Source organism: Ochotona curzoniae, unplaced genomic scaffold (assembly GCF_017591425.1).
Source record: "Ochotona curzoniae isolate NIBS_2020 unplaced genomic scaffold, NIBS_Ocur_1.0 contig_4792, whole genome shotgun sequence".
In the NCBI taxonomy this organism is placed as follows: domain Eukaryota; kingdom Metazoa; phylum Chordata; class Mammalia; order Lagomorpha; family Ochotonidae; genus Ochotona; species Ochotona curzoniae.
In genome coordinates, this window is record NW_024466389.1 from 12,183,278 (window position 1) to 12,208,642 (window position 25,365).

Consider the following 25,365-nt stretch of genomic DNA (forward strand, 5'->3'; position numbering starts at 1 on the left):
ATGGTAGCCTAACATGTTGTACCACAATGTAGGCCCTGCTGAGTAACTTTAAAATGAAAAGAGGTTTGAGGCCAGTGCAGTGGCCCAGCAAACTAATGCTCTGCCTGTAAGCACCGGCACCCCATACGGGTGCTGGTTCATTTCTCAGCTGCTCCACTTCCCTTCTAGCTTTCTGCTTGTGGCTTGGGAAAGCAGTCTAAGATGGCTCAAGTCTTTGGGTCCCTGCATCCATGTGGGAGACTAGGAAAAAGCTCCTGGCTCCCAGCTTCGTATCAGCTCAACTCTGGTGGTTGCAGCCACTGGAGGAGTGAACCAGTCAATGTAAGATCTCTATATCTCTCCTCTCTCTGTAAAATGTCTGTCTTTTAAATAAAAATAATTTTTTAAGTGAGATTTATTTCAAGTGGCCTCATCTAGTGGCAGAATGGTAAGATGACTTGGGGCATCACGTGGCATGGGAAAGGACATGTCTGTGTGTGTCTATAGACTCTGCAGCATCTCACAGAGGAACCTGGACTACAACCTGCTGCCCACAGCCCACTCCCTTGAGATAGACACATGAACCCCTGGGGGACACTCCAACCCTACCCAGCACCTGTCGATTGCTCAGCGTGAGGGACAGCAGTGGGATGGGCAGACCTGGAGGCAGCCAGGCAGGTGCTGAGTGGGAAGTGAAAAGTCCACTAGGACTAGGGGCGGGTGGAGGTGTCATGGATTGTGTTTCTTTTCCAGCAGCCCCGAGATGAAGGGCCTCCTCACGCTGACTTGGTTCCTGGCTTGTGGTAAGTGCTGGCCCCGTGACCGCTGCATGGCCTTCCACCCTGTGGGACTAAAATGGCAGGAGCGGAGACAGCATTTGACCTCTGGCTCCTCACCGCGAAGCACAGACAGCAGCCGGAGCCTTAGTTTCTCAGAGCCTCCACCGCTCTTCTGCTCCAGAGAGACGAGGCCATGGACACGGAGGACTGAGATGGGGTTCCTGGAGATGGGTGTCAGCAGGTTCAGGTTGCAGGTCCCATGGGCATATGGCAGGCAAAGTGTGGGCAGCAGACTACAAACCAGACGAGGCCAGAGTGGAGCAAAGATCAAAGTGAAAACCAAGACCCCTCTGTGTTTTCTGGGCCATTCTCTGTCCAGGTCTGAGTCTTCACATGCCACTTGGGGTCACCTGCAGTCTGTGTGGTAACTAGAGCTGATGTTTGTCCCTTTCCCTCAGCCTGGGAACTCAGGACTCCACCCCTGCCAGGCTGTGTGCTGGCTTGCAGGTCTCTGGAGCCCTGATAGAGTAGCTGGTGTAGGAGAGCCCGGGACTTGCTGGGAATCCCCAAACAGGGCACTTCCCCACCTGCCAATTCTGTTTCCTAAGATGAAGGTCCTGGCTACAGTGACTTTGGGGCTGGGTGAGGAAGATTGATTTATCTGAAGGACAAAGTAAAACAGAGAGAGAGAGAGAGAGAGAGAGAGAGAGAGAGAGAGAGAGATCTTTCATTTGCTTTTTTACTCCCCACAATGATTACAATGGCCAGGGCTGGGCCAGACCTAAGCCAGGAGCCTGGTCTCCCATCCCAGCTGTCCCATGTGGGTGGCAGGGGCGCAGTTATTTGGCCGTTACCTGCTGCTTTCTCAGGCACGTTAGCAGGAAACAGAATTGGAAACCGAGCGACTGCACCACAACACCAGTCACTAAGGATCCCATCCTGGTTTAAGATTCTACGTCTTTTGAATAAGAGTCTGCGCCCATAGAATCCAGAAGGCGGTAGGAGCAAGGGGTCATGATGGGAGAGACAGGAAGCCCCTATGTGCCACCTCCTGAAGAGACCATATGAGTTACTCCAAATACTTCTCAGGCACTTACTGTGTGTCTGTCACTGAGCTCAGAATTCACACACTGTGTCTGATTTTGACCCTTAGGATCACTCTCTGAGGCAGGTGCCATTGTAGGTCCCCAGCTTCCAAATGAGGACATTGAGGCTTGGCAACAGGAAGTATCCTATTCAACATCACACTTCAAATTAGAGATGCAGCCAGGATTCGAATCCTGGTCTGCTCACTTGCCAGGTCCCAACACAGCCCCTTGTGCCATCTTGCCTACGTTCACAGTCGGTCCCTGTCCCCCCTTCTGAGTCCCAGGGCGGGAAAGGGAAAGGTGGCAGTGGGGCAGGGTTCCCGGGGTCATCTGAGCCCACTGACTGTCTTTCAGGTGTGCCTGCTGTGCCAGGGAGCTTGCTAGACCTGAAGTCCATGATCGAGAAGGTGACCGGGAAGAATGCCCTGACCAAGTATGGCTTCTACGGCTGCTACTGTGGCTGGGGCGGCCGAGGGACCCCTTTGGATGGCACCGATTGGTGAGTTAGTTGTCAGACCTACCCCTGGGGGCTCTGGGCTGTGCACTCCCATTATCTCACTCGATTCCACAGCAAATCGGAAAGAGGAGTGTAAGGGCACCATTTTATACTTAAATCCAAGACTCGGAGGAGGTCATCTTCTGCTGCTTTCCCAGACACATTAATAGGAGTTGGTTTGAAAGTGGAGCAGCCAGGACTTGAACCGGTACCTGTGTGTGATGTCTGTAATGCAGAATGCCACAAGGCCAGCCTCCAGCTTAAAGTCTTAAGGCAACCACCAAGATTCATTGGGGGATGGCCTGATGGGGTGCTATGATTCTTCTCTACCCTGCTGCAGCTGGGGAAGCTCCACGGAGCCAGATGTCCACTGTGCAGAGGGCTCATTCTTGGGCCTGCTCCGCTGCCACTGCCGGCTGGGGACTCATCTGAGCTGCTGCCTGCAGCCTTCCTTCTGCTTGCCTGAGCATTCCCAGGGCTCTTGGAAGGTCTCGTAGTAGTGTGGAAGTTCTTGGCTCTCAAGAGCCAGTGTCCCACGACTACAAGACGGGATATGGAGTCTTCACGTGCAGCCTTGATTTTGTAATGTCACGTCATTCTCATGGTGGGGGCAGACACAGTGGCTTGAAGAAAGCTCTCAGAGAAGATTCCTTCTCTTGAAGGGAAGTGCCAACGTTCTAGAACAAAGCGAAAGTGGGAGACCTTGTTCTCTTGAAAACACAAGCTTCTGGGTCAACTCTTCTGATTCTGCTAGGCACATGTGACAGAAGCGGACAGTGGAGTAAATGGAAGGCAGATGGCTGGGCCCAAAGTCTTGTCGTTGGAGTGAGAGTTTATAAATAAGCCGAGGTGCAGGGTAGGGAAAGGAGAGCAGGAACGAGCCATGTGGAAGTGGAATACAGTTGGAAACACTGGTGTGAACTCCTGTTTAGCTTAACATAAATGCAGATGGATACATATGGAAATATGTATATGTGGGTCCTTCCAGAAGGTTTTGACAAAATAGTAAAAAGATAAGTTTATTTAAAAATTTTAAGAAGAAATCAATGCATAGGTCTTTTGTAATATGCAGCTTCCACGAACATCTGAAGAGCCTGCATGGGTTCAGCTGTGCACAGACATGAGTTACATAAACCTATTGCCCTATGCTCTGTTGGTGGAAAGGACCCCATCTAAGTGACATCTCAGCAGCCACAGGCACACTCGGGGCCTGGGTCAGGTAGCAACCTGGGAAGGAACCAAAGGTGCCTGAAGGAATGGTCAATCCTCAGACTAAGGTAGGAGATTCACAGAGGAGAAAAGAGCTGCCAAGAAGACACAGTGAGGCAGAACCCCGCTTTGCACGGGGGTCTCATGGAGTACAGGAGCCAAGTGAACGGGTCCCCAGGAGCTGACACCAAAACAACCCGAACAGAAGAATAGCATCACTCTTAGGCTTAGCGCAGGGAAAATGACCAGACAAATCCCAACGTGGGGGACAGCTGTCAGAGACCCTGACCAGGATCCCTGCACACCGTCAATGTCAATGGAAACAGGGCGAGAGTGAGAAATTGTCACAACTCGAGGGAATCTAAGGAGATGAGACGGCTGAAGTGTCATGTGGCACCACAGAGGAAGCAGAAGGAGAACATTGGGTAAAAAGTAAGAAAATCTAAGTACCTATGGACTTTTTTTTACAATGAATGAAAGAATACTGATCAACTATTAGATAGTTAACTGGTTAATAATTAGTTGTTTGGGTATTAGTATATAAAAATTGGTTCATTAATTGTAATAAAAGAATCAAAGCATTGTTAGATGTCAACAGTCAGCGAATCAGGATATTTTCCCTGTATCATCTATAAATGAAACATTTTCGAACGTAACCTGTCTAGCAGAAGTTTGTTTTTTGCCTAGATGGTGGTTTAATGTGCATCACATATTGATTTCGGGATGGAATTTCATTCCATTTTATGTCTCTGCCATATGGTTTGGGTGCAGAGTCCTCTCCTAGTTTGCCTCCATTCAGCTAGGAGATGGGGAAGGACAGAACTTGTCCCTTAGGAGACATGGACTCGCTGGCCAGAACCTAGTCCTGTGCACCCAGCTGCAAGGCAGGCTGGGAAACAATCTAACCATGATCCCAGCAGGAAAGAGTGGTTTGGGAGCTGCCGGCCAGTGGGGGGTCCCACTGAAAGAACAAGGGAGTTCTCAGTCGTATTACCAGGTTCATCTTCTGCCACACCTCGGTCACTGATGGGCCTTGGCTAAAAGGCTGTAACTGAATTTTTGCTTCTATTAGGGATGTCAGTCTGTGAAACAATCAGGGAGAGAGAGAGAAATTTTCCAAATAATGCTATTTGGGAATAGTAGTACATGGCAATAGGAACACATAGCATCACACTAAACTCTGCATGTGTCCGAGGAAGTTGAACAAAACAGATATTTTCATTGGCAAAAAAAAAAAGTGATGGAAGCTGTTGCTTGATACCAAGCTACTGGTCATGAAGACTAGAGTCAGGAATCAGATTAGCTCTTGGTGAGCCCTGGTGGCTATGCACTTGTTCTGGGAAGAGCATCTTTCCTGAATAGTTAGAGCTTTAGGAATGTGGCAGATTTGTCACAGAAATCTGTGCACACTCCATGCAAGGTGCACAAAGCACAGGTGCGTGCCGTTTCCTGCGAGACTTCAAAAGCGCCTTGAGAAAGCTCTTAGGCAAGCAGTCGCCGACCCTTCCTTTGCCGCTTTCCAGTTCTGGTTAGTCTGAGCCTGACAAGAAGGATCTCACCTGGGTATCAGCAGCTTTCAATTCCCCTGCTTTGATCACAATCTTTCTCTGGAAGGATCCCTGATCAATTGTGACCAGGTTGCAAGTGTCCCTTGGTGCTGTCCTGGTTGGTTGCGGTCACATCAGGGGGCAAGAGATTGATGGATGAAATTGATGTCAAGAACATCAAGGAAACCTGGGGGAGGCTCCCAGCTTAGTCCTTCCAGGCTCTGTGGCTCAGCCTGACCCTGTCTGTTTTGTAGGATTTGTAGGCTTTTCCCCAAACCCTGGGCACAGGTTTATGGTTAGGAGTTAACCACAGGGATTTAACAGCTAACACACATAGTTTTTAAAGGAAATAATGGCCCTCTCCTCCCTTCAGACACAAGAGAAGGAAAAACACAGACAGCCTGAAGCATGTGTCCCACCCACTTTCCTCCATGCCTGATCTTCTCCACCCTAATTAGAGGCCCCTATGGGCGTGCATCCCTCCCAACTAAGTAAACAATATTAAAAATAAAAGATTTTAAAAAAGCGATATTAACAATTATATCATCACCTCAGCTTTTGCCTGATGATTTTGAGTCATAAATCTAAGTAACCAATGGAACAAATAAAATAACCAAGAGGAACTGGGTGAGTTCCTCGCACAGGTTAGCTATGTTTCTCTTAAGTTTTATTTATTTGAAAGGTAAAATGACAGAAAGGGAGAGAAAGAGAGAGATCTTCCATCTGTTGGTTTTACTCCACAAATGTTTGCAAGGGACAGGGCTGGGCCAAAGCTAGGATTCTGGGACTTTATCTGGGTTCCCATATGGATGATGGAAGCCCCAGTCCTTGGGCAATCTTCTGCTGTTTTCCTAGGTACATTAGCTGGGAGCTGAATTGGGAGCAGAGCGGCTGGGACTTGACCCACTGCTCTGATATGGGATACCAGCATGATTACAACCTGTTCTACCACAAAGCCAGCCCCCGTTGCAGCCTCTGGACATGCTGTCCACTCTTGCACAGTTGAGTCTTAGTTTCCCCAGAGGGACTTGTCCAGGTACTATACACATTTTCTTATGTAATTCATGGATCATCTAGACCAATCATTTAATATCCCATGACTGAGCTGAGACAGGATTATTGAAAAGGATCATTAGCATAATTCTAAACCAAGAGTAGGCAGTACAGATGTTGCCAAAATTACACACAGAGAATTTCATGGGTTAAGTGCTCCACTGTGGATTTTGATTGTGACATTCTGATAATGACATTATCCTACCGTGTAAGAAAGGTAGGGACAGGTAAAGAAGGTTCTGAAGAAATGTATGGTTTATTTTGATATGGAGTCTGGTTCTGTTGTCCACTCTTCATCCTGGCTTGGAGTTCAGTTGTGTCTGGTTTCACACCGCACTGCTGTTGCAACCAATGCATCATGGATGAGGCGTCTTCCTGGAGACTTACATGATTTTGTTCAGTTACAGCTTATAGAGTTTTAAGAAATGGAGCAGTTCCTATTCTTAGTTGGAATGTTGTAGTCACATACTAGAGAAAACTACAAAAATTTAGAGTTCAGTCTCATCTACAGGTAGATAATGAAAAATGCAAAAACAAGTAACAGAGTTACAATCTAATTGCAAGTGTGGTATGGTAGTGTGGTTTAAAAAATTGTTTTGTTTATTTGAAAGACAGAATGACACACAGAGATCTTCCATTTTCTGGCCACAGTGGCTGGGAATAAGCCAGACCTAAGCTCAAAGCCTAAAGCTCTATCTGGGTCTCCAGTGTGAGTGTCAAGGGCCGCTGCTTTCTCAAGCACGTTAGTAAGGAGCTGGATTGGAAGTGGAGCAGCCAGGATTCATTGGCTGCTCTGATATGGGATGCTAGTAGTGTGGGCAGCATCTTAAGCCACTGCGCCACAACGCTGGTCCCAGCTGTAAGGTTGTTATTTTGTTTTGTTTTGATGTTTTTTTGAGACATATATATATATTTTTTTTCCTGCAGTCATACTGATTTTTACCAAGCATAAACAAAGATAAATAAATTTGGTTTGAAAATGACTGTAGTTTGATCAGATCTTATTTGGTTCTTTACATATGCACAGTAAGAAAAGTGATTTTCCATAATAATGATTTCAGATATAGGATGTTCCCCAGGTTAGAAAGCCAAAACAAGGCAAGCTTCATAAGTGACCTGTAGCAGCTGATCTCCTGAGGTGCCTGGACCTGCCAGGAGACAACAGTCTTTCATTCCTTTCCTGGAAGCCAGGACTTCTATGAGCATTACAAAATAGAACCTCCTGGTTCTAGCCAACGTTTCAATTGTCTCCCGCTATAAAGAAAGCAGGAGCTGACTGGACCCATGAAAACAACCACTGTGCCACTAGAAAGCAAACCAGAAATATCCATGCAGATAGAGGCATATTAACATATTCATTTTGGAGTAATCAAATAGGAAGACTAGTACTTTACAAAATTGCCATAAACTATAGATAGTTGGAGAATGGTTTCTCTGAATGTAGAAAACAAGAATGTTTAGGAATCAATTGTGTTTTGAATAAAAGATGTAAAATTCATTTTATCAGTCCACTCAGTCTCACGCTATTCATTCTTGTTCTGTTTGATCTCCATTTACATGTTTACGCACTCACAGCTTTCGTTAGCACTCGGGACTTTTTGTTTGGCCTGTTGATCTTATGGGTATCAGTACCCCGTGTTCTAGAGAACATCGCAGTCTCTTTTCCGTGACTTAGAATAGCCATGGAAATTTTTTTTAAAAGTTTGATTTGTTTAAGAGAGAGAGAAAGAGAATCTTGCATCCATTGGTTCACTGCCACAATGGCCACAACAGCCAGAGCTGGGCCTACCTGAACTGTAGTTCTAGGTGCTTCTTCCAGGTCTCCTGTGTGGGTGGCAAGGGGACTAAGCACTTGGACCACTCCCTGCTGCTTTTCCGGGCTGTCAGTGCAGAGCTGGATTGCAAGTGGAGCAGCCAGAATAGGAACTGACACTCAGGACGACAGTGTTGCAGATGGCAGCTTATTTACAACACCACACACTGCACTCGACGCCCCCCGCCCTCCCCCCCAGCCCCGGCATCGTAAAAATTTTTGAAAGGTTTAGTAAAGAAAATTTAGCATCACTTCATTATTTCACAATGCCTCATGCACTCCAACACAGCCAGCAAGCCTAGCTAGTTTACCACTTTCGCAAAGAGAAAGAACTTTCCTTTGAGTTTTTCTTAGATGGGATCTAGATGAAAAAAGTATCAAAGTTAATTCCGAGTCAAAAAGCCTTAATTTAGAACTTAGATTCATGAGGAAGCCTGCTAGCAGCGGCACGAGGTATAACACACTCGGTCAAAATAGGATACCATAATAACAGCCACTCACTCCACCAGCGTGATCTTTAAAAGATTAAAGCTCAAAGCAAAGCAAAGCAAAAACCACATTAGCTCTTTCAACTTTCAGTTTTACCAAGCTTTCAAAAATCCTGACACAGACAATCGGAAATATTGATGTTGTCTTGATAAGCTGCCATATTTTCGTTTTCTTATTCAAGTTTCCAAAAGATAAAGAAAACTCACCAGTGACAGAACTACTTCTCCTTAAGGGAAGCTGATTTGGAGAACTCAGAAGTCAAACCCACTGAAAAAAGGATTGGAATGAACTGGGAACAGGAAGGGTGTCAGGATCCTGAATGACTAACCTTAGAGACAAACACGAAAGCCAGGACCCAGGTCAGGGGCATGAGTGGCTCTTCGAAACAATCTGATGATACAGGGCAGACACATCCCAGAAGTACAAAAAAACAAAGTATCCTGGGTCTTCAAGACATTTTTAGTGCAGATTCAGAACTGGGGAGAAAAAAAAAACTTACAGGGGAGTTGACTGAGACACCAAGAGTTGCTCCTTCTTTTGGGAAGTCCCGAGGCAAGCAGGGATTTGGGCCATCTTGGGGCACCTGCTGCTTGATGGCGTGCCTGACCTTGAGTCCGGGCCAGCCCTCCAGTTCTGGCGTCCTGCTGATGCAAATCCTGGATTGGATGCTTGGGTCCCTGCCATTCACCTGCAAGGCCAGCCTTGAGCCCCAGCTTCAGCATAGTCTGATGTTGGCTGTTACATTTGAGAAGTGAACCAGCCTATACAAATCTCTCTCTTTCTGCCTTTCAAGTAATAATTTAAGAAAAGCTAGATGGAAACTGTAAAAATAAGAAAAGCTGCAGTTCAGAGGATAGTGGAAATTCAAAAGAAACAGACTTTAGATTTAATCATCAAAGTTGTATGTGACATTGAACCTTAGAAAAACATAATTTTTATTGTAGTAAATTTCCTTCTAGGATTTATTTGTCACTGCTATTGACTTGCTTGATTCCTTTGTGATTTGTTGACACCTTCAGTTTTGCTACAAATTTTTTTTCATACAAGAAATCATTTTCTTTGTGCATAGAATTAAATACATTCATGAGGATTTTTAACTTTTAGTAATCTATACTTTTTTTCTCTTTGATGGAGGCATGGCTACTTGCAACACTAGCATCCTAGACCAAAAGACCCTTTAGAGCCGCCACTGCTCTGCTTCCAATCCTGCTCCCTGGACCTGGGAAAACAGCAGAAGATGGCCTAAGTGCTTACACGCCTGCACACACCTGGGAGAGCTGGATGGAGTTTGCTCTCCTGACTTCTGGACTTGGCAACCATTTGAGTCATGAACTATTGGTTGGATTATCTCTCTCTTTCCTGTTAAAAAAAATTATGTATTAAAAAGTAACCATAAATGCAATAATTTAAAAAAAACAACAATGTTTTATTCAAAAGACAGAGCTAAAAAGAGAAGGAGAGACAGAGAAGGAAAGATCTTTCATCCAGTAGTTCACAACTCAAATGGCCACAATGGCTAGAGCTGAGCTGATCAAAGCCAGGAGTGTCACCCGGGTGCAGGGGCCCAAGCACTTGGACCATCCTCTGCTACTTTCCCAGAACGTCAGCAGGGAGCTGCATGGAAAACAGAGAAACTGGGACACAATCCTGTACCCATGTGGGACATGCTGGCTTTTGAAGGTGGAAGATTAGCCTATTGAGCTGTGGTACCAACCCCAATGCGATAATTTCATAAGAGAACTTATCATGGAATGTGAAAATTTCAAGATGTGCTGTATTAATTCAACGAATAGAGACTCATGAAATGTTGAACTTTTCTAAGGAAACACCAAAACATCCACTAAGTCGTGAGCATGCACGTTTCGGAGATTCCAAAATACGTATTTGTAAATGACAAACAATACAAACAATACATGATTGCTTTCTTCCTGTCCTCTCCCTAGAAGTGAAGGGTACTAAGAGCTCTAAACCCAAATTAATGTAATTCTATACTCAAAAATATAAAAGTAATATACTCTTTGTGACAGTCTTATGGCAAAGTGAAAGACTTAAGCACCTCACACAGAATCAAACTTAAACTTCTACAATGCTAAAATTCATCAACACTGCAGGTATTACATGAGGGAGATGGTGCCTCATTTAATGCGGGCAGCTCTGAGGATACATTTACCTTAATTAAACTAATGATGCCATGTTTATCAAATGATTATAACAAGATCTTATTTATCAAAGAATGACACAGAGATCCTTTTCTTTCTTTGAGGGTAAGTTTACAAATTTTTCTAAGACGTGTTTATTCGATCTCAGAATGCAAGAGAGAAACAGACCCGTGTTTGCTGGTTCATGCCCCCAAAAAGGCCAGGACAGCCATATCTCTTCAGTGCATAACAGAGGTACAAGCTGTCACCTGTTACCTTTCCAGGGGACTTAGCAGGAAGCTGGACAGAAAGCGGAGGAGCCAGGGCTCCGACTGCTGTTCTGGTATAGGTAGCAGATGGTGGCTTTACCCACACAATGCTGGTCCCTGGATCTATAATCCAGTGACCTTTCTATCAAATCCTGAGACGTGAATATGTTTGACAAAGATAAGCACAGCCCTGGCAAAGCCAGGCAATAACACACATTGCCAATTCAGTAGACATCAAACAAGTTAAAGGTAGCGCATTTATCAAAGGGCCCTGTGAGTTGTATGCACCGAAGGGCACTTGGGCTCATTTCTGGGTGCTTCCGTTAGGTCGAGATGTACTTCATTTCTGACATGGAGATAAATGTTCCATGTCAAGGAAAAACAATCTGCTAGAGAACCACAGAAGTGCCACATGAAACAAATAGAAGTTTGCCTTCATCACATCCTTTTGTTTCCATTTGGCATCACAGGTGGGCATCTGGGAGAGCTGATTTGATGGCAGTGGAGGGAGGAAGGAATTTGATTTTCTGCCAGCTTATGTCTGATCTCTTAGGCTCTCCTCCCCAGGCCGGGAGAATTGGGTTGTCCACCTTCTGACGGTTCCGCCTGGGTCAGAGAATTAAATCTAACCTAAGCCAGAGTAATGGGAAAAGCGGAAGATGGGTGCATTGTTTGTGTCCTGGAAAGAAAACCTCCTATGGAAATGTGAAGCGCAGAGAGCAGGTGGGGCGTGGTGCCAGCCCGCTGGGCTGTGTGGAGAACTGTGAGCCGTGAGTGGATGGCTGCATATGCTGGGGAGCCTGGGAGCTTTTCCCCGTGTGTGCGCTGCTTCTCGGTCTCCATTCCTTGCCCTAGAAGGTAGGGTGTGGGTGGCTCTTTTAAAAGCAAGTCTGTTTATGTGAGAGACAGACAGCAAGAGAGTATGGAATTTTTTTTTTACAAAAGAATGCTGTCTCTGCAGGTGCCGCCTCCCTAAGTGCTTTTTGATAGGCCAGAATAGTACGATTTCACTTTTGCTTTTTTTTCCCCCCCAATCTGGAATTTCCCTAGATGCTTCACATTCAATGCTGAGCTTGCCCCTGTGGACGGAAGAATTGGGTTAGCACATGATGAATTATGATGAAAAAAAAAAGGAAGAAAAATAAGTTGGGAGGGAGTTCCGGGGACAGAACTTTTCTATTTTTGACTTGGAAGTGCATGTTCTGCAGTGAGGCGATTGTTTTGAACAATCTGTGTATAATTCAAAGCCCCAAGACGCTCGCTGAGATTTGTCCCATTCCAACCCCTTGATCTCATCCTTGAGCCCTGTTGATTTGGTGCTAGGATAAACAAGCGCTCAGAGTTCAAAGAATCCCCCAAATGCTTGAAGATAAACCGACTGGACTCCCCAGGGGGAACACTATCATGGCAATCCTTTGAATTTTGAGAAATGAATGTAGCCAGGAGATGAGTGGGAAGGCTTGAGCGGTGGAAGCTGACTTGCAGCACAGTTTCAGTGGCGACCTGTGGCACTGACACGTCATTTGTGAGCACTGGCTCAAGACCCAGCTGCTCTGCTTCTGACTTAACTCCCTTTCACAGCTCCTGGGAAGGCTGCAGCGGATGATCCCAAGAGCATGGGCCCCTGCTATTGAAGCCATTTAGGGAGTGAAGCAACATATGGAAGTGCAAGTGCTCGCTCTGTGTTGTGTCTCTCCCCAACCCTTTTTGTCACTCTGCATTTCAAAGAAATAAAGAATTGAATCTTTTGCAACATATCTGAACCTGCAGAAATTGAAATCCATGAAGCCCTCACGGACAAAGGCGACACTCTGCCCAGCAGAACATCTGTCCTTTCTTGTCCCAGAAAGGGCTCACCAGAAAGAGAAAGTCTTTATAATCCCTCAGAGGTCAAGGTCCTTTAGGAGGGCACTGCAGCAAGCTGTGGAAACAAATTGAAAGGTGACTTTATTTTGGTGTAAATATAACATTTGAAATCCATATATAGATTTCCCATAACATGCATTATTCCTTGATAATTGTGAAGATTCCCTCTTGTGGAAGGTGTTTTTAACTAAACCAGATTGGTAGGGAACCTCTACCAAGAAAGGGGTGGAAGGGTGGGGTGGTTCAACCCCAGAGAAGACTCAGCAAGCTGAGAAAGATCAGTTCAGGGTCAGGACTGCACCTGCCGCCAGTGCCCACTCCCACTGGAGGTGGCTTTGTCTCAGGCCTCCGTTGTGCACACCTGCTCTGTCAGCAATGTTCCCGGGGACCCCGGGCAGGAGTTGGCATCAGCTTGTGGGTGCAGGTGTCATTGCCAGGCAGGTGTAAAGTACTGAGCATCTCCTCTGAATCTGTGCAGGTTAAAGATCCACCTTATTACAGAAACCTGTGCATGCTCTAGGCCAGGTGTACAAGGCCCTGGGTGTGTGTCATTTCTTGTGGAGTTTTAGGATGTCCTGATCCCAGACGAACAGGCACAAATCTTTTTTAACAGCCTGGCTCTCATTCTGAGTGTGTTCAACAAGAAGACTATCATCTTGATGCCAGTAACTTTCACAGGGACGAGGCAAGAAAGGGCGACTGCCGTCCTAAGGGCCTGAGTCTCTTGCTTTGACAGGTGCTGCTGGGTGCATGACAGGTGCTATGGGCAGCTGGAGGAGAGATCCTGCAACATCCGGACCCAGTCCTACAAATACCATATTGCACGGGGCCTGGTCACCTGCGGTAAGCCCCTGCCTCCCCCCGCCCCCAGGGCTGGATCTCTCGTGTCCTCAGGTCAGTTAGCCCAGGTGTGGAGAGGAAGAGTGGTGGGGGCAGTGTTAGGAGTCCAGGGAAGGTAAAACTCAGCCCTATCACACACAAGCTGAGGTCTTTCAGTTGGTCCTCCCCAGTGTACCCTGGAGTCAGGCTGGTTCACTCCACTTCACTGAAACTCAGAACATGCAAGGTGAGTAGCTGGAGTTGGGATCTGACCTCAGGCCGTCAGAGTTCAAAGCTAAGACTGGAGATTGTGTCTCCATTGTGTGAGTTCCGGTCGCACTAGCCCAGGAGGCTGCCTCCACCATCAGACTGGGAGCCTTCAAGGGGTGGGGGGGAACGTGTTGCTTCCTGAATCAGACTGGGAACTCCCCAAGGTCAGCAGCTATGCCTCTTCCATTGGGTTATGTGTTCCCCATAACTTAGGGTAACTTCCATGAGATGGAGAGCTTCCTGGAGCAGGAAGCAGCCTGGGGAGTCTGCAAAGACAGGGTCTGCAAAGACCCTGTCCCCATGGCCTTCCTTTTTCCTCACCCTGCTCTCTGTGTCCTGTCTGCAGAGCTGGGGTCCTTCTGCCCGATGCAGCTCTGCACCTGTGACCGCAAGCTAGTCCACTGCCTGAAGAGAAACCTCTGGAGCTACAACCCTCACTACCAATACTACCCCAACTTCTTCTGTACCTAGATGCTCTCCACCAGCTCCTTCCTGACCCCGACTCCATCTGCCTGCTGGCCACCACCCAGGGACCCCACAGCTCGGACCTCATCCTTTCTTACAGGACACAAGGCTTAGGGAACCCCAGGGCCATGCTTCCCCCCACCCTGGGGAGCCCCTAAGAAGTGATTCTGGTCCCAAGGCTTCAGTTCGACCCCATTGGAGCTTGGAGCTCTCTGCCTGTACCCCAGCAGCCGACTGCAGTCCGTGGTGCCAAGTTGTCTTTCGAAGCTCAGCCTATAGCCCATGGTTCTGCTTTTTCCAGAGGTGTTCCAGCAAGAAGCAAGGCACCTGCAGACACCTGCCAGACAGGCGCTGAGTGAAGTCCACACCCAGGCAGAGGAAGCCACATGGACGCTGTCCTGTGCTGCTGGCATTGCCTGAGCCTCCCTCTCTGCTGCTGGGCCAGGAGCCCCATCCCTGGGGTCCTCTCCAGCAGGAACCCTTGGCCTTGTCTGCCTGTGTAATGCCAGTTGTGGTGGTCGTGGCCTTCAGACAGAGGCTTTCAAACTCCAGCTCTGGCTTCTGCTGTGTGACCTTGGGGTCATTCCCAAACCTCTCTTTCAGTTGCTTTACAAAGACCTTATATTCTTGGCAATACAAGGTCAAGCTCACGAAGCCCACTTCTGTGCCTGCTCAGGGGATGCTGAGCTTCTGGCTGGCATTAGGCAGGAATTCTTACACTTCACCTTAGCCAAAGGCCAAGAAGCAATGGGTGGAAATTTTTTAAACTAGTATTCAGTGTTGAGTGTTCTGGTAAAGCCAGTGAAGTGGCCACCTGCAATGTCACGTTTCTTTAGGTGAGCCGATTCAAGACAGCTGCTCCACTTCACATCCAGCGCCCTGGTAATCCGCCAGGGAAAGCACTGGAAGGTGGTTAATGTTCTTGGGCCCCTGCATGTGGGCAACCTGGAAGAAGTTCCTGGCTCCTGGCTTCAATCTGGCTCAGTCCCAGCCATTGTGGCCATTTGGGGAGTGAACCAGCAGATGGAAAATCTCTCTTTCTCTTAGTCCTGACTTTCAGATCAATGAATACATTTTAAAAAGAGGAGAGAGACTGCAAGCAGGTAGCTCTCCCTTTGAACTAAATGGTGCTTGTGTTTGAAGCCCTCCAGAAGTGAGCATTTCTCACTGAAGTGACTAAGATTCCCTTGAATATACTCATGTTCTAGAGACGTCTAATGTAGCTTTAGACTCTAACAATGCAGCAAGGGTGGGACCCCATGTCTGACTTGCTCATACAATTATTAAAACCAAAGCCATTTCCAGATCTAACTTTGAATGGGCATGTGAGGGAGATGGGGAGCTTTGTCCCAAAGCCATTTCTCTCCTCTTGACAGTGTTCTCGATGGCAGCTCCTCCCTCTTCCCATGAAGATCAAGGGGAAGGTGGGGCACAGGCTGGCTGGCTCATTTGGCAGGAGGGAACCTCGGGGTCCTTCTCATTGGAGCCCACAGCTTGGAGTTTCCACAGATAGACAAGTGAATGAGATTGTGACAAGGGCAGGCTGATATGGATGGCGCTGGAGACAACTGTGCAGGCTTCAGAAACCCCAAGTCACTCAGCAGAGGCTCCAAACCCTAAGCCCTGGCCACTACCCCACTAGCATCAACTCCCAGCACAAAGGGATAAAGGAGGACATAGCACTCCAGGGGTCTTCCCTAGGAGGACTCCCTAGAAGGCAGCTGGCTTCCTTCTCTGTTCTAGCTGCTTCTCTGGAGGCCTGAAGCCATCCCTGGGGGCTCGGCCTGGCTGAGGCTCTGGGCTTTGCCCTCCATTGAGTGATCCCATTGGCATCTTCCATGGCTGTCGGACCCACCTTGTCTGCCCTGGGCAGCCCTGCGAAGCATGGACGTGAGTAAGCATGGGCACTGGGAGCAGACATTTTTGCAGATACTTTGATCTGCCTCTTCCTTGGCCAGTAGAAAGCAGGTTGGAAAGGGGGTGTGATGGTCAGGAAGGCTGTCCCTCTCAGAGCTACATGGCTCCCCTTCTCAGCAAGATAGGACAGGGCCCGGTGCTCAGGCAGGGTGAGTTAAACCCATGTGAGTGCTGGTTTGAATCCTAGCTGCCTCACTTCTGGTCCAGCTCCCTGCTAATGTGCCTGGGAAAGCAGCAGGCAATAGTCTGAGCGCTTGGGTTCCGGCACTCACACAGGAGACCCGGATGGAATTCTGGGGTCCTGGCTTCTATGTGGCCCAGACCTGACCATTTGTAGCATTGTGAAAATGAACCAGTGGATGGAGGAAAGCTTCTATAGATCTATTTCTATCACTTTCAAATAAGCAAATAAATTTCAAAAGATACTGCGATGCACAGACTTTGCCTCACTAGCCAGATCTCCGTACAAGAAAAGAGCCCACAATCCGTGGACGGATTGCCTTATGTTCTTTGCTGCAGTCTACAGATGGACTTCCAATAAAAATGTGTTCCTCCAAACGTGTGCAGTGATGGCACTGAGCCGGTTGCCTTTAGGGAGGAAGAGGAAGGAGAGGTTTGCTCCCAGCTTCCACCGAGTTGAACAAGTGTCAAACAGAAGCCCACCAGTCCAGACAGAAGGAGCGCAAGCGGAAAGGAAATGATGCTGAGCCCAGAGTGACAGCCTAGCGGCTAAAGTCCTCATCTTAAATCCACTGGGATCCCATATGAGCACTGGCTCATGTCCTGGCTGCTCTACTTCCCATCCAGCCCCCTGCGTGTGGCCTGGAAAAGCAGTCGAAGATGACCCAAAGACTTGGGCCCCTGCACCCACATGGGAGACCCAGAAGAAGCTCCTGGCTCCTGGATTCAGCTCCAGCTGTTGGGGCCACTTGGAGAGTGAAGCAGTGGATGGAAGATCTTTCTGTATTTCCTCTGTGTAAGCCTGACTTTCCAACAACAAAAAGGAACATCTAATAAGAAAGAAAGAAAGAAAGAAAGAAAGAAAGAAAGAAAGAAAGAAAGAAAGAAAGAAAGAAAGAAAGAAAGAAAGAAAGAAAGAAAGAAAGAAAGAAAGAGAAAGAAAGAGACTGCAGCAGGTGTGCAGGGTCCCTTCTCTGTGCCTCACATACACTGTCACCCCACTCCCACCTGGACGCCTCACAGACACGGTCATCCCTCACTCCTGTCCACCCAGGCAGGTGTTCTTGTCCCTAGGTAGGAGTGGAACTACCACCCAGGGGAGCCAAGCATTTTGCCTGAGATCACAGAGGTAATAAGGAAAACAGGTGGGCAGGAAGCGGCTGCCGGGTGGCGGAGCTGTGTTCTCGGGCAGCCGGACAGATGGTAGCACGGGAGCCGGAGCCAGGTCTTACGACAGAACACGCTTTGTTTCGTTTGAGCCGGCTGTGGTGAACTTGGATTGTGTAACTGCAGTTGAGCTCAGCTTCCCAGAATTCCTTCCCATGCAGAGTCTGGGGTGAGCAGGGCCTGGGAGGCATTCTATGTGAGGTCTGGAAGGCACCAGGGAAGCAGTGGGATCCAAGCCGTGCTGGAGATTCAGGCATGTTTTCCTGGATCTACTGGCTGGTCTGGCTGCTCTGAGCCTGTCACATCTCTTCCTGTAGCTTCTGCAGCTCGGGGGCCCTGGGGGTTTAGCTTCTCCGGCAGGTGCACTGCAGTAAAGTACAGTGTTGAAGGGTGGAGACCCCTGTGGTTCTGGCTCATCCTGAGGGTCCCACATCCTTTGTCCCCTCTAGACTGTTCATCCCCATCTCTACCTGTGAAGTGAGTTTTTTTTATTAAATCAGTAGCAACAATGAAGGCTCTCACATGCTGGGTGCTATGTGCCAGGCTGTCTCAATCTTCCCAACAATCCAACAGGTGAGTGTAACTGTCCCATTTAAGGATAGGCAGATTGACTTTGAGTGTATATACTCAACTATGCAGGGAGAGAAAGGCCGGATGGGGATTTGAACCTGGGTCTGTACAGATCCCAAGCCTGAGCTTCCCGGGGGAGCCTTCTTGGCCCTCAGCAGTCCTTCCCGTTCTTGGCATGGAGCCTGGCAGAAATGGAGTGCCTCATAAGTGTCTCCTGGGTGAAATCCGTGCATACCCAGCTTCATATGCTGCCTGGGTCAGGGCTGCCCTCAGAGCCAGGGACGCACAGCTAGGATTCCTGGGAAGCCACACCCTGGAGCCAAATAGAAGGAGGAACTCAATAGAGTCAGAGCTAACGAGAGAACTTGTCTAGGGGTCAGTGTTGTGGTGCAGTGGATTAAGCCACTGCTTCTGATGCCAGTATCCCATATCCTAGTCCTGCTTCAAGTCCTGGGCTCTCTGCTTCTTATATAGCATCTTGGGAAGTAGCTGAAGTTTCTGACTCCTGGCTTCTACCTTGCCCAGCTCCACTTGTAGCCATTTGGGGAGTGCAGCAGCAAAAATTCATTCTCTCTCTCTTTCCATCTGCCTTTCAACTAAAGAAGCAAGTCTTTAAACAAAAACACAAGAAGAACAAGTCTGGCCTCTGAATCTCAAAAAAGATAAAAGATACAGAAAGCCTGGTGGGCGGGAGCCTGGCCATCAGGACTCCTGCTGCAGCACTGGCTGGCTCAGTGAGAACCTGCAGTCAGGAGGTAACCCAGTCGCTCATTCCCAAAGCACAGAGGGGACCCTCTCCAAAGCAGGACAAAGTGAGAGGCCTGGTACCTCATAGCATGCATAAACTCCAGTTAACATTCTACACATCAGAGCATTGGGTATCTAGAAGTATCAGGAGCTGGACCCCAATTTCTAGCTGTGACCTTGAGCATCCCATGACCTTGGCAGGCTCCAGTCACTTCCCAGGCCTCGGCATTTCCACTGTTCCAAGGGCAATGGGCTTGATGAACCTTGTTTTTAAGTTGTAGTCCTGGTCTACTTGTGGGTCATAGAATCAGTGCAGGGGTGGGGAATGCCCAGGCAACAGGCTGGTGAAATTGTTTGTTCTGACCCTGCAAAAGTAACCACAGGTGGGACTTGAAATTCAATGCCTCTATGGCAGGCTGATTTTTAAGACAGTTTTGTTTGGCCTGTGAATGGTGTTATAAATGTCCAAGTGACCCATGGCAGACACAATGTTCTCTAGTCCTAGGTAATGGCTGCACTTGGTGTGTTGACACGGGTGCATCCACAGATCAGACATGTGTGTCCCGTGTTCTGCATATGTCTGTATGTGTGTTATCCATGTTGTTCTTGCATGACTGGGTCCAGGCATCAATTGTTATTTTGGTTTTTTTTTAAGATTCATTTTTATTATTTTCTTATTGGAAAGGCGGATATACAGAGAGGAGAGACAGAGAGGAAGATCTTCCGTCCGATGATTCATTCCCCAAGTGAGCGCAACAGCCGATACTATGCCGATCCGAAGCCAGGAGCCTCTTCTGGGTCTCCCACGCGGGTGCAGGGTCCCAAAGCTTTGGGACATCCTCCACTTCGACTGCCTTCCCGGACCACAGGCAGGGAGCTGGAAGGGAAGCGGGGCTGCCGGGATTAGAACCGGCACCCATATGGGATCCCGGGCGTGCAAGGCGAGGACTTAACCACTTGCGCCACCGCGCTGGGCCCAATTGTTATTTTGTTTTTATAATCTTTACATAGTTGATTAGAGCACAAAGGGTCAAGGGCTACAGGACAGTGGGTAACACCAGTGTTTCCACATTATTATTTTTTTCTTTATCTGGGATAAGGGGAGGGATAAAGAGACAAGCCCCACCCAGCCTCCCACCCATCCCAGGGTCCCTGATGTGGGACATGCTCCGAGGGTCCTGCTCAAGTGGTTTTGATAGTTCAACAGTTCTGAATTGCTGCCAATCTCACTACTCCAAGCACGATGAAATCTCTCCAGAAGCCACTGGCTGACACAGTCCACCTTAGAGTCCCTGTTTGCCCAGATTTGCACTGCCAACACATGGCTGGGGTAGATGATCAATTTGTTCTGTCCTCTGTCCTCTGTTGTGGTACCAGGTGTCCTGTGCAGGTTCCGATGGACTGCCATATCCTCCATGTGCGCTTGGATATGCTGTCTGCTGCTCTATCTGAGCCTCTGAGGAGGCTCAGCGTTGATAAATGCACTCCATGGTCAGACCATGCAAACTGCACTTCTCATGGTTGGGGTTCTGAGTCCAGCAGTTCAATTGGAGGGATCCCCAAAGAAACTTTCTCTGAGGTGATCCCAGACCTGATTTTTGTGTATGCATGTCAGGACAGAGTCCGGCACAATCCATCACCCCAATCAGTTTGTGCATATGCTGGTCGTTGTAATTGCTGGGTCAGTTCTGTTTCCAGCCCACTGGCTGGAATGAACCAATGGGTGTTGCAGTCCAGTCTGATTCTGCCCAGCACACACTTGGCCCTCATGCAAACCAGTGGGAGCTGCAGCCCAGTCAGAGTGACTTCCAATAATCCCCCACCAGATCCACCCCCTGCCCTGGTTCCTATGCTTGCCAGTATGTACAGCAGACTGGTCCAGTCTGTCCCACATCCCATTCATCTCTCCTATAGGTCAATGGGCATTGAAGCCTAGTTCAACCCAACCAGCCCCACTATCCATCCCACACACATAGGCATCAATTTTATGATATTCCTTGAGTTGTCATCAAAATGGAATGAGAAGCCTTCTCGGTCCTTCCGTCTCAAGTTCAGGCTCATAGTGTTAGCTTTACTTGCGCATGCGTGCACACAGACACACATCGCCAAGGCTCCCCTGGGACTCCATGCCCCAAAGCCTCCGCACCCTTCTCTGCAGATATTAACCAGAACTGGTTTCTCTCTGCCACCTCCAAGCCTTTGACAGCTGTGGTCCCCACATCATCAACAACCTAACACGGGGCCTGGACACCAGCACAGGAGCCTGGCTCCTCAGTGTGACCGAGATACAAGCCACCAGGTTTAAGTCTTACAGACCTTGTATGCTAAGAGTTTTTGTTTATAAATATGTATTTATTTGCAAGGTAGAGGTCAGAGCAAAAGGGAGACACAGAGAGACAGATCTTCCATTTGCTGATTCACTTCCTAAATGAACGGAACAGCTAGGCCTAAGCCAGACCAAAGCATGGAACCTAGAACTCCATCCGGGTCTCCTGCATGGGCGAAAGGGACTCAGACACTTGAGTCATCTTTCGCTGTCTGCCCAGGTGCATTAGCAGGGAGTTGGGTCAGAAGTGGGACAGCACGACTGAAGCCATGGCATAGCATGTTACGCCTTAGCCTTCAACACCGGTGTCCCATAGAAGCAGCTTGTGAGTCCTGCTTGCCCCACCTGCACAAACCCCCACTCAGCAGACTTCACTCAAACACCTCCTCTTGCATTGTCCTTTCCAGTTTCTCCAGCAGAGGGCCCCCTTCCCTTGCTGAGCCAGCTTCTTCATCACTCACAGCCAAGGTCAGGCCTTCAGCGCACAGCTTGGGCTAGGCCCTGGGGGCACCGCTGCCAATTCATCACGCCTCTAGAGGCTTAGGTTAGGGAAGGTTGGATGGGCACCCTGGTGAGGCAAAGGAGTGTTAAGTTGGATTCAAGCTGTCACCCACAGGGAGGTGATACCTGCCACGCACCGTGTACTCAAATGCACCAGAGCAAGCAGGTGGCAGCTATGCATGTCATAGACAGGCCCAAGTCACTCGGCCTCAGCCACATCTGTCCGTGCAGGGGATCTGCCAGTCCTTCCCAGGGAACCCAAGTTCAGTGGTATGGCACAGTCTCCCAGCACAGACAGGGTGAGGCATGGAGACATTGCAGAGAGAAGAAAGCCTCGTTCAGGGAAAACCTGGTGGATTTGAGGGCTGCTCCAGTTGCGGACAAGTAGAAGGGTGGCCTCAGAATACCAGGCCAATCAGAGTGTGGTTGGTCTAGGGCCCGGTAATCTGTATTCTACAGCACCACTCCAATAATGCCAATGCTGGTCAGCGGGGGGTGGGGGAACGCTGGAGCTGAGACAGATGCCAGCATGCTGTCTGGGTTGGGCAGGTGGCATGCTCTTTTGTTATTCCAGGCCACATGGTGAGTGAGGCTCACCTGACAGCCCCGGTGTAGATCCTCGGATGTTTCCCAAGGCCATGCTGAGTCTGGAACCACCTGCAGCCCTGGTTTTTCGCACGGAGTCCCAGGCTTCAAGGAGCAGGAGGTGTGTCCCCCTAATGAATGTCATAGCACTGTCAGCGTGTGTCCAACACACGTGCCCGTTGTCACTTCTTCTTTTGAGACAGATACATAACTGCACATCATCTTTCATAATAGAACATTTCCCCTTCATAATTCCCTTTACTGTAAAGCCAGATTTTTTTTTTAATTTTATTTTTGATGATGTTTACATAGTTGATTAGGGTGGGAAGGGTCCAGGGTCAGGGGAAAACGAGCGAGACCTTCGTATCCACGTTTTCTTTTCCTTCTTCCTGTGTCTGGAGGAAGCGAGGCGATAAAAGGAGAAGCCACACCCGGCCTCCCAACTGCGTCAGCATCCAGGGATGGGGAACGGTCACCTGGTGTCATCCCGAAGTCCCTGATGTGGAGCGTGCCTCAAGGGTTCTGCTCAAGCACTTTCAATAGTTCCGAAATGCCGTCAGTCTCACAGATAGAAGGATGCAGAAACCCTTCCAAGGTCCCTTGGCTGACACAGTCCACTTCTGTCTCCGTTTGCTCAGATGTATGCTGTCGTGCTTCCCTGGGGTAGTTGATCAATTTGTCCTGCCCTCCTTCCTCTGCTCTGTACCAGATGTCCTCTGCAGGCTCCAATGGTCTGACCTGTCCCCCATGTGCGGCATGCCGTCCGCTGCTCCCTCAAAGCCGCTGAGGAGGTCCAGCTTTGACAGATGCACACCGTTGTCAGGCCACAGGTCCTGCCACTCTCCCCATGGCTGGAGTCCAGTGGTTTAGTCGGGGAGATCCTCAAAGCAGTTTCGTCCGAGCTGATCTCAGACCTATCTCTTCTTGTGCGCCCGCCTGTACGTGGTCCAGGTTCTGTCACCCACATCAGCCTACGTTCACACTGGTAATTGTGATTGCTAGGTTAGATCTATCTCCAGCCCATTTTCTATGAAAACCAATGGATGCTGTGGGCCCACTCCCAGAACTGGATCTTGCACTCTCCGGGTGGTTCTGCAGTCTGGTTCAACAGGACCTGTCCCTGTCCCAGCCCTTGTCAGCTGATGCTGCAGCAAAGCCCAACCAGCCTGCCCTTATTCTGGCTCAGTGGATACTGTCAATTAGCCCAGCCTAACTCTCCCCCAACCCATTTCACATGCAGGTCAACAGGCGTCGTAGCCCTGTTCAATCTGATCGGCCCCGAGTCCCAGCTCTTACACTCACCAACAGGAACAGTGACCCAGCAGGAGAGTCCCCACAGCTCCGCCCACCCCGGGCTTGCACCACCTCCACCAGGTCTCACATGTGCTAGTGGGTGCCACAGCCCTGTCTGGCATGGCCCGTATCACCTCGGTGTTTGGCAGAGGGTGATGTAGATTGGCTTGGCCCAGACTGCGCCCAGTTCCAGCTCGTGCTGGTGGATGCTGCCGCCCAACCTGGCCCAGCCAGCTCCAGTCCTGACCCTAATGTTTACCGGCTGGTGCTGTGGACTGACCTGGCCTGGCCTGCACCCTGACTTGGTTCTCAGATTTGCCAGTAGGGGTTATGAACTGACCCAGCCTGTCCCGCCCCTATACCTGAGCCACATGTATAACTTGATCTGGCCTGAGCTGTTCCCAGTCTTGGTTCTTGAGCTCATGTGCAGGGACTGTTTTCCGACAAAGGAGTTCCCCAAGCTCCTCTATCAGATCTCCCAGTGGCAGATCTCATGCACACCAGTGGGTCCTTGGCTGACATAGTCTACCTCCTGTTGTGGCAGGAACAGTGGCCTTGCCAAACTGGCTCACAACCATTCCTGGTTTTGCTTTTAGAGCTACAGCCCAGCCATACCTGGTCCACACCTAGGCACGGCTCTCATGTGACTCAGCAGAAGCCAAGACCTGGTCCAGCCCAGCCCACACCCACCCTGTCTCTCACAAGCACTAGTGTGCACTGGAGTCTAGCCCAGTCTGGCGCACCTCAGATCCAGTCCACACTCAGGACAAGGGATACTGCAGCCATGCCCAGCCCAGACTGCTGTGTCCATCCAGTCCCTGCACTCATCAGTGGGGACCACAACCCAGTCTGGGCATCCCTTTAGCTCCTGTAAAGCCAGATTTACAGAGAGGAGAGACAAAGAGAAAGATCTTCCATCCATTGGTTCACTCCCCAAGTGTCTGCAGTGGCTGAAAATGAGCTGATCCAAAGCCAGCAGCCAGGAGCTTCTTCTGAGTCTCCCATGTGGGTGTATTGGCTCAAGGCTTTAGGCTATCCTCTACTGCTTTTCCAGGCCACAAGCAGGGAGCTTGATGGGAAATGGAGCAGACAGGACGTTGATCAGCCTCCCCTTTACAGAATGCAGGTGCTTGCAAGTGGAGGATTAGCCAACTGAGTCATTGCCCTGGCCCTAGAACATTTCTCGCTTCCTCATCCCGTTTCTCACTTCCTCATCTTTGTGGGCACACATGCATCCCTGTTACTCTCTTCCAGAAGATTCCAGCTCACTGGGCTGAGAACCCTGACTGCACTGCCTCCAGCAGCCCCATCCCTGGGCTGGTGCAGAGCTAAGGGAAGGGGAGCCACATCTCACAGAAAAGCAGTATCCCCAAGTTCCGCATCTCCCCTCATGAGCCCCACAAACCTCAGACATTAGGAACCCACAAACAACCCATCTGAGCCCTGAGTCAGAGCAGCTGCAAATCCTGCTACTGCTGTGTCGGCCACACTGAGTCATTGGCCTTAAACTGCTGACGGAGTCAACTGGGGAGTTTGTGTAATTGATTTCCTATCAACCAAAGCAAGTCAGATGCCAGACACCGAAATCACTCAAGTTTCGAACAAACTTGTCGGCTGTCAACCTGGAACCTGCTGTTATCTTCCCGAAGCATCTGCTTATCTCCAGTCTCTGTGCTGTTCTCTGGCACACCTGGGGAGAGTTCTAGAACCAAGGTTTATGCACTTTTCTGTGTGGAACGCCCCAGACTCCCCCACCCCGTTATGATTTTCAAGGTGTTTTCAGATCCATGATCCAATCT

General features: G+C 49.1%; 1 protein-coding gene across 1 annotated transcript; it reads left to right on the forward strand.

The window, feature by feature from the left end:
* Positions 1 to 742: 742 nt before the first annotated feature.
* Positions 743 to 14,286, forward strand: PLA2G5 (phospholipase A2 group V). Its single transcript, XM_040987712.1, has 4 exons — positions 743 to 782; positions 2,201 to 2,345; positions 13,463 to 13,569; positions 14,162 to 14,286. The coding sequence occupies exons 1-4, from the start codon at positions 743 to 745 to the stop codon at positions 14,284 to 14,286; spliced, it is 417 nt and encodes a 138-aa protein (XP_040843646.1).
* The last annotated feature ends 11,079 nt before the right edge of the window (positions 14,287 to 25,365 follow it).

Bases quoted from the DNA above. Each gene is read 5' to 3' on its own strand.
- PLA2G5 (XM_040987712.1), top strand. From the start codon at position 743: ATGAAGGGCCTCCTCACGCTGACTTGGTTCCTGGCTTGTG. The intron at 783-2,200 runs GTAAGTGCTGGC...ACTGTCTTTCAG, and splicing joins GACTTGGTTCCTGGCTTGTG to GTGTGCCTGCTGTGCCAGGG. The intron at 2,346-13,462 runs GTGAGTTAGTTG...TTGCTTTGACAG, and splicing joins CCTTTGGATGGCACCGATTG to GTGCTGCTGGGTGCATGACA.